The sequence below is a fragment of the Penicillium canescens genome (assembly GCF_028828765.1).
Source record: "Penicillium canescens strain IBT 15451 chromosome Unknown utg000004l_segment0_segment0, whole genome shotgun sequence".
In the NCBI taxonomy this organism is placed as follows: Eukaryota; Fungi; Ascomycota; class Eurotiomycetes; order Eurotiales; family Aspergillaceae; genus Penicillium; species Penicillium canescens.
In genome coordinates this window covers 2,436,963-2,451,346 of record NW_026703966.1, presented here as the reverse complement: position 1 = coordinate 2,451,346, position 14,384 = coordinate 2,436,963, and the positions used below count along the sequence as shown (strand labels likewise).

Below are 14,384 nucleotides of genomic sequence, written 5' to 3'. Positions count from 1 at the left end.
ACCCTCGAGTTTAGGTGGTCATACAACTGTTTGTTCGTCTGAAGATATTTATGCGGTTATCTTGAAGGAGTGTGATTCGTTGTTAAAATATAGACTAAACAGTGTATAATAATTGCAACGGTTCGAAGAGTCAAAAGCAAAAGCTGGCCACTGGGGATTTCAGGTATTGGACCTTTCTCTGCGAAAGAGGTGTAATGCTAATGAACTGACTAGAAAGAGTTTGAGCTCCCTGAGCTTACACCGCCAGAAGCAGTGAGTCTAGCAGCGTAGCTAGCATCCGAATCGTGGCTAGCAGACACATTCACACCCATAGTAACCCAAGCCAAAATACCATCCTCAATAGAGTCACCAAGATAAGCATACTCAAAGAAAGGATCAGAGTTCGAGTCTTCAGTCTCAACCTGAACAACATGGTCATCACCATTCTCGGTGACAGCCACAGTGCTAGTGTTGTATGGGTAGGTAGACTCAACCTTGGTAATAAGGTCCTGATCAAAGAATAGCTGACCAATATGCGAGATATGGCCGCCAGTCAGAGTGTTGTTGGGCAGGACATGAGCCTTAGTATGGGCAATAACGTGGATGTGGGTAGCACGGCCCGAGTAATGACCTGGGAACAGAGACTTGAACTGGGCAACGCCGTCAGAGTCGGTCTTCTGGATACCACGCAGGAAGGTCTTGTCCAGATTTGTGGCGTCATTGCCGTTGCCGTTCATGTCGCTCTGGACTCCCGAGTAGACACCGGTGGAGTTGCAGTTCCATACGTCCCAGTACAGGTCCTGGATTGGCTCGCAGGTGTTGATGTCGATGAATTGGCCGTCGATAATGATAGGGATACCGGCCTGGCCATCGCGTACGTCGTTGCGGATAAGCTCTCCCTTTACCCAGAAGGGTCCGACTTCTCCATCAGGGGAGAGGATGCAGGTGGGGTTCTGGGAGAAGAGGTCTGTCTCTGAGGTGTTGGAAGTGACCTTCAGGGTGGAGTGGTGAGAGGTGTTCACGACCTTGTCTGTATCGCGGGGGAAGATGGCTCGCTTCTTGTTGGCGTCGAGGATGGCAGCACGGCGGGCTTCAGCGCGAGAGTTGACACCCCGACGCTCCAGGTGGTCTGCACACTGGTCGAGGCTTCGGCGGGCGTTTTGCAAAAAGTCCCTCTTGGTGACCTTGGTGTAAGAGCTGTGTTCGTGGACACCGGGATGGGCTACAGCGAGGCCAGTTAAGGCAAGAAGCGCAACCTTGGAGAAATACATTGTCTCAGTGGAGAGGTTGGGAAATTGAGTGTTGTAAGAAGAAATGTTTCTGCGGTTAGATAACTCAGTCTGGTACTGAGGAATTGAAGGCCTTTATATTATTATTTCCCATCGTAAATCATGCTCGGGGGTCCTTCTTGTCAATATCAACAGCTTCTGAGTCGTCATTGTTGTCGTCAGCCAGATGGTGATCTAGGACAGTAGTGGATAAAAAGCAGTCTTCTTGGCAAGCAATCATCTAATCAAGTTGCGTCTATTTAGATATGTGGTGACGATGCCGAAGATTCTGCAGCAAATTGGGCTGACGAACAAGGCCATGTCCATTGGACCTCGAAGACAAGCTCCGGGGAGGTGGACCTATAGGAGCAATGAGAGTTTGGTTCCTGACTTTGTGGCTTTGGTGATCTGCAGTCAAGGCTTCCAGTGTGGGTAAGTATGGTACTTCGAAACACTCACTGTAGAGGAGCGGTGGGAGGAATAGCAAATAAGGTCAGGATGGTCCCAAGGTCTGTTGTCTTCGATACTTGCTGAGGGCGGTTTTATCTCGTGTATATGCAATGGCCCTAATATCTCGTACAACACTCTTTCAGCTCAAATGCGGATGAGGAAGTCCGGAGTTTGATTCAATAAGTAGAAGAAGGTTCATCATTTGAACGCTGAATGCCCGTAGAAATGGCATAAAAGATGGCATAAAGACCGGTATGTTTCCGACGCTAAGGCCGAGGCCTAGCAGTTACATATACGTGGATACTGGATGGTTACTAGGAATCGAGCCAATAGTCCATACTTCACGGATAGCACGGAGGGTGCAGACTCGATACTGATTCTTATAGATGGTAGGTAGTATAGCCATCTAGAGTCACAACCACCCGTGTGCATTATCCATATTCAGTCTATATAGATTTATACATGCAATCTTTTCTCTCTTCCCCGTATTCGAGTATTTGTCTAATATCTTCTAATGCAAGCCAATATAAAAGCATGAAACTTCGGGGGTTGACTCCCCGCTGACTCATCACACTAAATCTTGACGCAACGCAAGCAGAAATGGCCTTGGCGTTCCACCTGCGACAATCTCAGTGGTGAATGAAAAGTGGTACTTTTTGTTTAGCTCTGCAATAGGCTCGACACTGTCAAAATAGGCTGATGATTCAGCGGCGATGAGCAGCGTCGTCCTCCGACCTCCAGTAACAATTCACCATTTGTCTCCCCATTGGGACTTCCAATGCCTCACCCGAGACAGGATCACTATCGAGCCTAATCGCTTTTATGGATGACACTACTGGCCCACGCGGGAAAGGGCGGAGTGCCTGCGATCTATGTCGACATCGGAAGGTATGGCCACGCACGCACTTTACATGCACAACCCCCTAATGATGATACTTGCCCAGATCAAATGTGATAGGAACGAGCCAGCATGCGAGAATTGTCATCTTGCAGGACTCCCATGTACATTCTCTCCACCGGCAACTCAGCTCCGGAAGAGTACTCGGCAGTGAGACCGCCACTAGGCTTTCCTCAAGACAAGCGCTAACGGATGCACCAGGGAGCTTGCCGACACCAAAGCGCGTGTCCGGGAATTAGAGGCGAAACTTGTTGCATTTCGAGAACACACTAAACATAGCCACAGTGGGCTGGTGCCCCCTGGCAGAGGTACTTCCCCGGTGCCGCTCAGTCCGCTTTCCCAAGCTTCTTCATACACATCTTCGGCTGTGACTTATCTGCCTGATACACGCGACTTTGATACCGCGTTGGCTGCGTTCCAATGGCATGTTTCATACTGTGGGCTCGGAAGTCCTCTTTCGACCCAAAGAGCATCATTTTACTCGCTCATTCAACAGCAGACGGGGTGCACATTCAATATGGACGTTTTTGCACATGAGGTCACTCAGTCGTTCCAATCACAACATCTCAGATCATCGAGAAAGTCCATTGGGTTAAAGTGGCCGGCATCTGCTCTGGTTCAGCGATGCCTGGAGTACTTTGACAGGAATGGGCTCTATTCCATATTTCCCATTGTCGATGTCGAGGCTATGCAGATTCTCCTCAATGCAAATACTCTAGACCAGCCGCCAAGCATGACTCGTGCTTCTAACCGGGCTTGTCTGGCTGCCTTTGCTGCAATGATCACTCAAATTCATCGTCATGAGAATGCCTTTGCCGGCTCTGATCCCGATGCTTATATGCAAGCAGCGCTAACGCTTCTCCCTGAAGTCATGTTGGAACCCCCTGACCTGAGGACCCTAGAAGCAGTGACAATTATGGTAAGCTCTTCACATAGTCTTCTTTTATTTTTCCCTCACGCCTAACCTTATTGTGTGCTACAGATGCTCTATATCACTCCTCTTGGCCGACCCCAAGCAGGAGAACTACTCCTTGGCGTGGCAGTGCAGCTTATCTATAATCTCGGTGCAAACAGAATACAAACACCTCATGAGATACACCGGACAGATCAGCGCAGCCAGCATCTGCGAGCTCTATTCTGGCATTGCTATGCCATCGACAAAGAATTCTCCATCCGAAAATCCCAACCACCTTTGATAAATGATGACGACTGCGATTTGGACCTGCCTACGACATACGCCCAGAAGACATCAGAACGCCACTTTTACATGAAACCATTATCATCTAAGGAGCTTCTGTTCCCATCAGATCTCCGTTTTTCTTTGCTCAAGTCGAAGATCTTCCGGCTTTTGTATTCAGTGCATGGTCTAGCCCTGCCCGAAGCAAGACGCCTTCAACATATCCGCGAACTAGATCAAGAATTGAGTGACTTGAAACAAGGTTATCCTGTCGACTGTCGGCCTGATGCATTTGCAACTGAGAGCGCACCGGAATACCTCTTCCACGATCTCAGTATCCGTGGTGTGAACATTCACATGGAATATTACTATTGTCTAGGCAAGATTCACGGAGCGAGCAGTTCTTGCAGGATAGCATCCCCACAAAGCTGGTCGCCCCTCCCTTCGAGTGCAGAGCTATGCTTTGAAGCCGCACGATCCTCCCTAATCTATATATGGCGAGTCCGCCAATTCGTGAACCATCATACTTTCTGGTAAGAGGCTTCAGCCCGCACCCAAGCCCGATATATTAACCCATTTTTTGATAGGATCCATGCCCAATTCCTCCTCGCAGCTGTATTCTCCGTCTTCTGGTATCTTATCACATTCCCAACTTCAGCGACATTCATCAGGGATTTGAAGACTTTGGAGGATATAGCGGGGCTTTTCGCTGAACTTAACAAACCCAATGATGACGGACAGACTTTCCCGCCGTTTTATCTGGCACGGGCTTTCATTGAGAAGTTGGTCTCGCTGGCGAGGCATTCTTTGCCCAAGATTGCGGGACAATGAGGGGGCTTTCTTAGGTTTCGCTCTGCTTGCGGGAGGATAGATTTCATAAAATATCCATGAATTGTACTTGGATACTTCACATTTTCCATACAGTGGCTTTGCCATCAGTGTAGAATCTTTTACACATACTGGTCTGTGGTCTTCTTGGGATCTGATAAAAGGTATGACAGGAGACCATGCATGAGTAGGGGGTTGATGACAATCATGAAGGACAGTGTTATATTTCCCAGCTTTAAGATTCGGAATCAATCAAAAATATTCGAGCTTCCAAATGAAGCCTACAACTACGAAAGTGAAGTAAGCCACGTTGCACCCCTGTCGCCTACACTACCCCGATTGAACTCCACCTAACCCCTCTCTCTCTCTCCTCGCCCCTTTCCCCATCTTCTCCTCACATCTCCTTTCTCATTCTCCTGTCCTTCAATAACTATCCTACTCCCTTTCTTGGGCAATGGATAGATACACGTTACCTATGCAGGTAGATCAGAATCGCGCCCTAGTCCGACCAACCGTGGACTGAATCCACAATCGAACTCTTTGGTATCTCAGTCACCTGCACCTTGGTTGTGACTTACAAACGACGGGAACATGATATTCAACCTGGCAAACACAGATTGTCTAGAGCGTTCAGAATGTGAGACCCGCAAGTACATCAGGTCTCAGTACAGAGATTCGCGTGAATTCATGATATGGAACCCTAATGCATAATGCGTGGAGAAAAATCATCTTGCGGGTTCTCGCATTCTAAGCGCTCAAAACTATCTACGTTTACCAGGTTGAATACCGCCGTAATTGACTCGCTGAAAGAGTGCTGGATTACCCTCGCTGGATATTATTCATGATAGTTCATTTGTCTTCAACAGCCCGGCCGGGCTAGCTCAATCGGTAGAGCGTAAGACTCTTAATCTTAAGGCTGCGGGTTCGACCCCCGCGTTCGGCTATTCCTAAACACCGTCCACGAGTGAGCGTTTCTTTTTTTGCTTTTGTTTTTCATGACTATCGAGATTTTTTTTCGAGGATTGGGTGGATTGACATTTTTGGGCCTCTGTACAGTAGAGTGTGGTTGCAAATAGTAGAGTTGGATTTTATCTTACTATTGAGGAGCGGATGAGTGTGTGCGGTACTTTTCAGATGTGGTTGACGAAATATATATTTCAGTCTGAGTGTGCTGTACGCAAGGACAGGAGAGAGAGTAGACTTTTCTTAACATCAAATAAATATAAATCTTTATCAAAACAACCAAAACGGTCTATATCAGCCAACTGTATTAAAGAGCCACGCTCCCAACAACTAATCATCATGTCATAACTATAAAAGGAATACAAAAACATCCCAATACTCCTTCGCATCCATATCAAAAATGCATCGCTCAAAATCACACATCAAGTCTAGTATCATAGCTTGGTTCCCTCACGCCCACTATCACTAGGCCTCCTAGGTCGAAGGGGCCCTAGAGACTGAGCAGTAGTACTGCTTGACCCAGCTGCCGACGACGTAGGTAGCGGCGATCGAGGAGTTTCATTGCCCGTATTGGCCCGGACAGCTCCTGTACGTGTCCCATGGAGCCGGGGGTTCATAAGCCATTGCACTTGCATCCGGACACTGTTGACTGCGGCATTTGTATGGGCCATGTCTTCCTTCATGCGTATACACTCGTTCATCAGAGACATGCTGGCGCGGGCGTCTAGGTCGGTGAGGTTGTGTTTTATTTGCTCTACTTCCTCGCGTAGAGATTCGTGGAGTGAGAGTAGATAGGTTGTGGCGTTGGATGAGAATACACTCGAGGATATATCCGTAGGATCTGTGTTTGCTTCGGCGCGGGTAGAGGACTGTTCTCTTCCAGAATTGATGGATTGTCCACTGGGTGCACTGGCGCCTATACGCGCGGACTCGACGAGAGTGGACCGGATGTTGGCGAGCCCATCCTCGAAGATCTCGTTCCGTTGCTGCAGATGTCGCATACTTAATTCCAAGGAATTGAGTCGTGTGTTTTGCACCTCAAAGTACGGGATCATTGTGACCAGCGGACAGCTTTGCTCATGCATTGCGACGTCGGCGCGACGGACCTTGACAGGACATGCGTATTTCGCTGCCGCGCAGGGGACAATAACTTCCGGGCATGCTTCAACATGTTCCTTGAATGCCTTCCGAGAGACAACTGTTTCGCAGTCGACACAACTGGTCTCTAAAACAGGACAAAGATCCTTGTCATGCTCCTATACCAATATTCCGAGTCAGCATCTATAGACCGCCAAGACCATATGCAAGATGACGAACCTCATAATCCTGTTCCATAACATCCTCTTCACAGCGGGGACACTGGCGCAGCACATGTATGCATTTCCCATCTATCCCAACATCCTTACTACGAATCAACCTATCGCAAGAATCATCCGGACACGGAACCAGCCGATACCCACAATACTTCTCAACATGCGACTGGACATGACCCCGGGGCACGATCTCATGACAACCCTCCGTTATCAACGGACATCGCACCCGGATCTCGTCGCACATGTTGATCAGCAAGCGGGGTACACTGGTCGACACCTCTCGGGTGGGGGTTCGGCAAGAGGGACACGGGAACTCATCCGAATCGGCCGAGCGGAAGGTGTTGATGGCCGAACTGAGGCAACTCTGGCAGAAGACATGGTCGCATTGTAGACGGACGGGGTCGACGAAGGGGCAGTGGCAGATCGGACACATGAGGTGCGAGTCGTAGTCGGAGACGAAATCCAGGCCGCGAAGGTCAATTAGCTCATCGCGGTCGCAGTTGTCCTCCATAGCTAGGAATTCTTGTAGATTCATGATGCGCTGGTGTGAGCCCAGTCAAAGGCTCAGGCAACCTTGCGATGCACGGGTATTTATGCTCCTTTTCCCTATGTTGCTGCTTAAGTATGCAGAATCAGCGCGCGGGTCCATGCAGCAACGTGCAGATGATGGGGCGAGTCTAGGTACCGAGGTAGACCAGCAAGCACTTTGGATCCATGAGTATGCCACTAGATCAGGGAGTAGTTTGTGTAAGGCTTCGTGAGAGAATACAAATATGTAGACATATTCAAGCCGAAGGAGGTGGACTGCGGGGAGGAGAGGCGAAAGGCGGAAGGGCGGTTGATCCGCACTCGGTCGTCTTGTTGCATTTGGGGATCTCCGTCTCACCCAACTCAACCTGTCAACATCTCAACCCTGAACCCTTTTTTTGTCTGGCTGATCGGAGGTCTTTCTCCGTATTGACCGTCCACACGCCTCCGATCCATCATATATCACACAGACCGCTAGTCTTCTCATCCCGACACTATGACGAGCCCTTCCCAGCTATTCCTACTCGCTGATCACATCAAACTATCCCTCCTAGAGCGCCAACGAGCGATTTCACTTGATCTCGAGCCCAATTCTCAAGATGGAGAGATCTCCCGGTCTCTCGAGTCCCTCCGCGAGGGGATAGAAGCCGTGGAAGCCGAGCAAACCCGTCTAGCCAACTCGAACGACAGCGCAGGCGCCGCCGCCCTGAAAGACCAACTCGGCCCACTCCAAGCCCAATACCAAGAGCTATCAACCCAGTTCCATGGCGCAAACGGCGAACCATCGGAAAGCAACACGGTGCAGGCACCGAACTCCGCATCGCCTGATCTCAAGCAGCCGATCCCGCAACACCCTCCTTCTAAATCCGTTCGATTCATGGACAACTCCGCCGCCGCTGCCGCCGCGGTGCAAGATGAAATAGACGAAGAAGAAAACCGCGATCGTCAGAATCTCTTCCGCCCATATCGCGATGAGCCTTCACCGCCACGTCCGGACCAGTCCGGTATGGATAACCAGCAAATCTATGACCACCACCAGCAAACCATGCGCGACCAGGATGACCAGCTGGATCGGCTTGGCGAGTCTATTGGTCGGCAGCACCAGCTAAGTATCCAAATCGGGGATGAGCTGGATGGCCACGTTGCCCTGCTGGACGGGATGGATGGAGACGTCGAGCGTCATCAGACTCGGTTGGATGGTGCGAGACGGCGGATAGATAAAATCCGGCGCAAGGCTGGTGAGAACTGGAGTATGATGACTATCATTGGGTTGATCATTATACTGGTTATTCTGATCGTAATTTTGAAATGATACCTACATCTACGTATGGGATCTGGGCTTGTTATTCTGGTGCTGTTCTTTCTCTGGCGAGCGGGCGTTGCTTTAGCTACATGCGGTGGGCCGATTGATTTCGACTTTTTTGTTTTGGTTCGTTTCTGGCGTTGAAACACTCGAGTCGTTTTCTAGACTCCTCTTGAGTTCTTGATCATACTACATCTACGATTCTCATTCATTATATCCTTTCCTTCCAATGCAACGACACTCTGACACGACTTGTGCTTTCAAATTATCATTGGTAAATACGATACATTTGATAAAGTATCCCTCAATAAGAGAACCTCACTGGCGAACTGCCGTCGAATACATGTTCCGCAAAGAAAAAAACCCAAAGCGCGACGGAATAGTAACAAAACAGCTTTACAACTCTCACTTATTGCTTGCCAGAACTCTGCTGGTGGAGACGCTGTTTTGTCTTCTTCTGCATCTCGTCGAAAGCAACATTTTCGCCATCAAAGTCACCACGATCCGCTTTCACCTAGAATACCACCACATGTCAGCTCTGACTGGATTCACACTGTATACTCTGGGGGTACCCTTACATCTTCTTCGCTGCTACTCGCCAGTTCAGCCCTCCACTTCCCCTTACCCTCCTTGGAATCCTTGACGACCTGTTGCTTGTGGGATTCGTAGTGGGTGGCGAGGTCCTCGCGGTCTAGGATCGTTAGTATGGATGCTTAAGTTTATCATGTGCTCTACGGGGACAACTGACGTCTGTCATTCTCCTTCAAGCTGCGCACTGCTGAAGTGTGGAAAGTGGAGGTGATGGCGTAATTGGTGCGGAGGGCCTGGCGGGATGCGCGGATGGATGTGAGGAAAGACATGGTCGTATTGTAGGTGCGGTTTGTGCTTTGTGGAAAGGGTGAAGGAAGTTGATTTGAAGTTGACTGTTAAATAGGCGTATATTCCTGGGGTTTCCGGTATTTGAACCTGCGAAGCACATTGGATGACAGCTTGGTTGTGCAGCATGACGTCATACTACTGCCCAGGTGGGTCCCGAGGTTAATTGTTAATTGCTCGTTGTATATTCGCTGCTTAGTATCGTCGTTGATACTGGCATGTGTACTGTATGTCATGCCTGAAGGTACTGGATTTATAGATCGGAAGATATAGAGCTATATGAGGCTTCAAACTTTGGGCGGTTGGTGCTTAAGACGTCACAGCAAACCAGCTATCAAATACTCTGTAGGACTGTCTACATTACATTCATCTTCAGTGATAGTTTTTCAATAAATATTTATCAATGAAATGGTGTATCAGACTCATGTATCAATTACTCCTCTTACTATAACAAATTAACTAGTGCATAGATATGGCCAGGCCGAAGCGGATTGGTGCGTTTGCTTAGGATCTATGATGCCCCAGATGACGAATGAGAACCAAGATCAAGGTGAGTTTAGGTTATTTGTATTTAATATGTGCGGGGTTAAAAGCTCAAAGGGAGGACCAAACAGAGCAAATCAGGGCCTCAGAGAGCAGGCAGTGCGTATAAGTCAGCAAGTCAATGCGGTACAATGTTAGGTATATTATCAATTTAGATAGCTACATTTCATGCAAACAGGTGGAGTAGAGCAATACACTCGCACAAAAGATCAAGTCTAGGTTCTGTCTTACCTTTTCGTAAGGTTTCACAAGGTGATATGCGGAGCCTGAGAACCCCTTTGGCAGAGGCATTTTCTCAAGATACTCCGAACACAAGCTATGAGCCTGCCGAAATAACTTTAATGCTTTTTTTGTGTCCCATTATAGGTCTACAGATGCTCCTGTTAACCAGAAATAGCGTTGGACAGTTTATGGCCAACTCAGAGGCTCTGTCTTAATGGAAACCTATCGCGGTTTGATTTAAAGACAATAAAAAAGGGCCCAAATCAATACATCGTGAAAATCTCTTGATAAGAAGAACACATAGGAGATTGGCATAGTAAGCGTGACGACAACTGTGGTTCAAGCTTCAAGAGATGAGAGGTTTCAAGTATATGTCGAAGGTTGCTTTCGCAATGGCACAGCACACTCTAGAGAATAAAATTGAGCAACCTGATCCGCCTACGATCGGATAATATAAATGCAGATCACAATAAAGAATTCAGAGGTGGCACAGTCAAAGGCAACACGCGACAGTCAAGGTGTGGCCCTCAGAATGGTGGCCTGAGGCCGCAAGTCCGCCTCTCTGCTCGGCAGACTTGCCGTTTTCGCTATTTTCTTCCTTCTTTTCGCTCTAGATTTGAGAAGTATTTTCGCTTTCAACAATTTTATGTCTAGACCAAGTATTATCGGCTACACCTGCCACTCCCCTGTGGCAAGTTCTCAGAGTGTGTATAGGCATAATCTCAGAGAGGCAATGGCTGCGCCACCGTTCCGGGGGGAACCGTGCGCCCCGAGAACCTAGTTTCGGGGTGCCCGGCCCCGACTGCAAGCGTCGAGAAGTTTTCACTCCCAATACGACATAGAGATCCCCCCTAGCCCCTTCCGGCAGTGGGATCCAGCGCACCTCTAATATGCATCATAGCGCCTACGCCACGTGCCGCCCCCAAGGCGCCCGATCCATGGCGCCCAGACAGCCTCGTGTCCTGATAGGGGATAACCCCCAGAAGCGTCTCAGCCCGCGCGGGGACGTTGATAAAGTGTAACTCCAACCAATTGCAGGGCAGACCTGGGCAACTAAAAACAGTTGATTCGTCAGATGGCTGACAGGCCTTCGGCTGGGTCTGCATTTAACTGGCTTTTTGGCTCAAACGCAAATTAACTGACTTTTCTTCTTTCTCTTAAAACCCCTGTTATAGCCAGCAAGCCACTTCTAATTTTTTCCTATCTGAGATGTCTATCTGAGATTCTGAGATAGGGAATATTTTCGATCTCACCATCAGTTGAAATCCCGGCTCCTTCTAAGGCTCTTATTTCAAGGATTACGTTTCTTCTGTTCGTTGTTTTTCTCAACACTGCACCTAAGCTATCGCCGCTGTACGCCTCTACCCGAGACTTCCCCAGCCGAGACCACCGGCAATTTCCATTGCGCCTACCCAGCATCCATTGCAACAGTATCGCAGTCCACAACGCAGCAAATCGGAACCCTCGCGGCAAATCATCTCCCCTCGCAGTAACTGATTAGCCCACACCATTATCTACAGACCCATGCGCCAGACCGATAAGCGGCAACCCAACACTTTGACCTAGCCATTTCTAGCTTCTTGATCGACTGCGTCTTGCCCATCCGTATCAACAGATTGACAAAACAGACAGAAAGAAAGGAATGCAAACATGACTTACTCGAACGACAAAGACAAGGAGACAAGCGCCGGGGTGTTAGAGACCATAGGGCTGAAGTCCGAAGGTCCCCGGGATGTGCAGGAAGGTGTGATGGCATCAAATGTCGACAACCTCCAGCGTCATCTTGGAAACCGTCAGATCCAGCTCATAGCAATTGGCGGTTCTATCGGAACTGCCCTCTTCGTGAGCATTGGTTCTGGTCTCTACCACGGTGGTCCCGGAAGCTTGTTCCTTGCCTTCACGGTTCAGAGTATCTTCTTGGCTATGGTTAACAACTGTCTTGCTGAGATGACTACCGCTTACCCTGTTAGCGGTGGTTTTATCCGCTTGGCTGGAAAATGGGTAGACGATGCCCTTGGCTTTATGGTCGGCTGGAACTTTTTGTCCGTTTTTATCTCGTCTGATACAATGTTATTGGACTAATTTTGCTAACATTTTATGTAGCTTCTACGAGGCTCTTTTGATTCCATTTGAAATTTCGGCCTTTACACTGGTGCTGTCATTCTGGAGTGATGTGGTCACGGAACCTGGCCCAGTTGCTGGTATCTGTGCTGCTGTTATTATTTGCTATGGGTAAGATATTATGACAGCCAGCAGACCGGCTTGTCTGTTCCCTCGTGGGAGCTACCCTTTTCATCTAGACTCTAACCTTCGCACAGGTGTCTTAACATCCTTGCTGTCAAGGCATATGGTGAAGCTGAATTCTGGCTATCAGGCGGCAAGGTCATCCTGATCTTCTCTCTATTCTTCTTCACCTTCATCACAATGGTCGGTGGAAACCCACAGCATGATGCATACGGCTTCCGTCACTGGAACAACCCAGGATCATTCATGGAATACCTGGACACCGGTGCTCTCGGCCGTTTTGAAGGTTTCCTAGGATCTCTGTGGTCAGCTTGCTTCGCTGTCGTGGGCCCTGAGTACATCTCGATGGTCGCTGCCGAAGCTAAGCGCCCTCGAATTTACATCAAGAACGCTTTCAAGACCGTCTATATCCGATTCGGTCTTTTCTTCATCGGTGGTGCCTTGGCTGTCGGTATTATCTGTTCTGCAAGGGACCCAGCCCTGGTTGAGGTTGTGACAGGCGGTTCTTCCGGTTCAGCTGCTGCATCCCCATATGTCATTGGCATGCGCAACATGGGCATTAGTATTTTCCCTTCCATTGTGAACGCGTAAGTACAAATGGACAGCCTCGACTGTGCCTTATCTTATATTGACACTGAATTAGACTCTTGCTCACTTCCATTTTCTCCGCTGGTAATACTTACACCTACTGCGCTATCCGTACTCTCTACGGTTTAGCCCTTGACGGAAGAGCCCCAAGAATCCTCACTCACACCACGCGCAATGGTGTCCCAATCTACTGCTTCGCCATCGTGATGATCTTCCCAGTGCTTTCCTTCCTCCAATGTTCCAGCAGCTCCTCCATCGTCATCACGTGGTTCGCCAGCCTGGTTACTGCCGGAGGTAAGAAGACCCAATCAAATAAGTCTCAACTAAAGCCATCACACAATTACTAATATGAATCTAGGACTAATCAACTACATCACCATCACCTTAACATACATCTTCTTCCACCGCGCCTGCAAAGCCCAGGGCCTAGACCGCAGATCCTTCTCCTACTTCGCATGGTTCCAACCCTACACCGCATACATCGCCTTCGTCTGGATGATCATCGTAACATGTGTCTACGGCTACCCAGCCTACAAGCCCTGGTCCGTTTCAACCTTCTGGTCAAACTATACCATGCAGATCGTTATTCCCCCTCTCTTCCTCATCTGGAAGGTCATCAAGAAGACAAAGTTCGTTAAGGCTCACGAAGCCGACCTTGTCTGGGAGAGACCCCTTCTCGATGCTTATGAGGATAGTTTCCTTGACCCACCGACTGGGTTCTGGAGAGAGGTTCTTCAGATGGTTGGTATTGGTCGTGTTAAGGGTGGAAATGATAAAAGGAAGCTTTCTGTTGCCAATCCTTCTCATTCTCATTCTCATGAAAGTGAAGAGAAGTCGAGCGTTTAAAGTTTTCTTTTATGTTTTGCTTGCGGGTCGTTTTCATGCGCTGTGGTTGTCGCAGTTGAATACGGCTCGGAGTAAATGCCCCTGGCGATTTGTTTACCGGGGTACTTCGTCAATTGAAATATCTGTCGCATGAATTCTGTACTATATCCAATTGACAGATATGCATGCATTTTACGAAGGTTGAAGGCAGCCATGATTATCGATAGACATTACAGGCATTCTTCGAAACATCCACATCCGATATTCGTCAATCGTAAAGAACCAAAAAAAAAAAGGAATTGGATGAGAATGGTAGCCCACATAACACAAGTGTTCCACCAGGTTTCCCCAGTGGCGTTGTGACTAAATAACTACGAAT

At 48.6% G+C, this 14,384-nt stretch overlaps 6 protein-coding genes across 6 annotated transcripts; 3 read left to right on the top strand and 3 right to left on the bottom strand.

Annotated features, from left to right (window-relative positions):
• Positions 1–209: 209 nt before the first annotated feature.
• N7446_006284 (intradiol ring-cleavage dioxygenase) lies at positions 210–1,250 on the bottom strand (the record flags this gene model as incomplete). Its single annotated transcript, XM_058515032.1, has 1 exon — positions 210–1,250. One exon carries the CDS (start codon positions 1,248–1,250, stop codon positions 210–212), a length of 1,041 nt encoding a protein of 346 aa, XP_058372210.1.
• Positions 1,251–2,519: 1,269 nt separating this feature from the next.
• On the top strand, positions 2,520–4,603 carry N7446_006283 (uncharacterized protein; the record flags this gene model as incomplete). The annotated part of the gene is made up of 5 exons (XM_058515031.1): positions 2,520–2,585; positions 2,642–2,745; positions 2,797–3,514; positions 3,578–4,305; positions 4,360–4,603. 5 exons carry the CDS (start codon positions 2,520–2,522, stop codon positions 4,601–4,603), a joined length of 1,860 nt encoding a protein of 619 aa, XP_058372209.1.
• A 1,245-nt stretch (positions 4,604–5,848) lies between these two features.
• N7446_006282 (uncharacterized protein) lies at positions 5,849–7,676 on the bottom strand. The gene is made up of 3 exons (XM_058515030.1): positions 7,562–7,676; positions 6,881–7,490; positions 5,849–6,819 (listed from the first exon to the last, which is right to left on the bottom strand). Exons 2-3 carry the CDS (start codon positions 7,409–7,411, stop codon positions 5,998–6,000), a joined length of 1,353 nt encoding a protein of 450 aa, XP_058372208.1. The 5' UTR covers positions 7,412–7,490; positions 7,562–7,676; the 3' UTR covers positions 5,849–5,997.
• Positions 7,677–7,900: 224 nt separating this feature from the next.
• Positions 7,901–8,716, top strand: N7446_006281 (syntaxin family protein; the record flags this gene model as incomplete). The annotated part of the gene is made up of 1 exon (XM_058515029.1): positions 7,901–8,716. The coding sequence occupies one exon, from the start codon at positions 7,901–7,903 to the stop codon at positions 8,714–8,716; it is 816 nt and encodes a 271-aa protein (XP_058372207.1).
• A 400-nt stretch (positions 8,717–9,116) lies between these two features.
• Positions 9,117–9,567, bottom strand: N7446_006280 (uncharacterized protein; the record flags this gene model as incomplete). The annotated part of the gene is made up of 3 exons (XM_058515028.1): positions 9,117–9,221; positions 9,286–9,398; positions 9,456–9,567. The coding sequence occupies 3 exons, from the start codon at positions 9,565–9,567 to the stop codon at positions 9,117–9,119; spliced, it is 330 nt and encodes a 109-aa protein (XP_058372206.1).
• A 2,151-nt stretch (positions 9,568–11,718) lies between these two features.
• Positions 11,719–14,153, top strand: N7446_006279 (uncharacterized protein). Its single transcript, XM_058515027.1, has 5 exons — positions 11,719–12,390; positions 12,452–12,580; positions 12,667–13,179; positions 13,236–13,474; positions 13,539–14,153. Exons 1-5 carry the CDS (start codon positions 11,999–12,001, stop codon positions 14,024–14,026), a joined length of 1,761 nt encoding a protein of 586 aa, XP_058372205.1. The 5' UTR covers positions 11,719–11,998; the 3' UTR covers positions 14,027–14,153.
• The last annotated feature ends 231 nt before the right edge of the window (positions 14,154–14,384 follow it).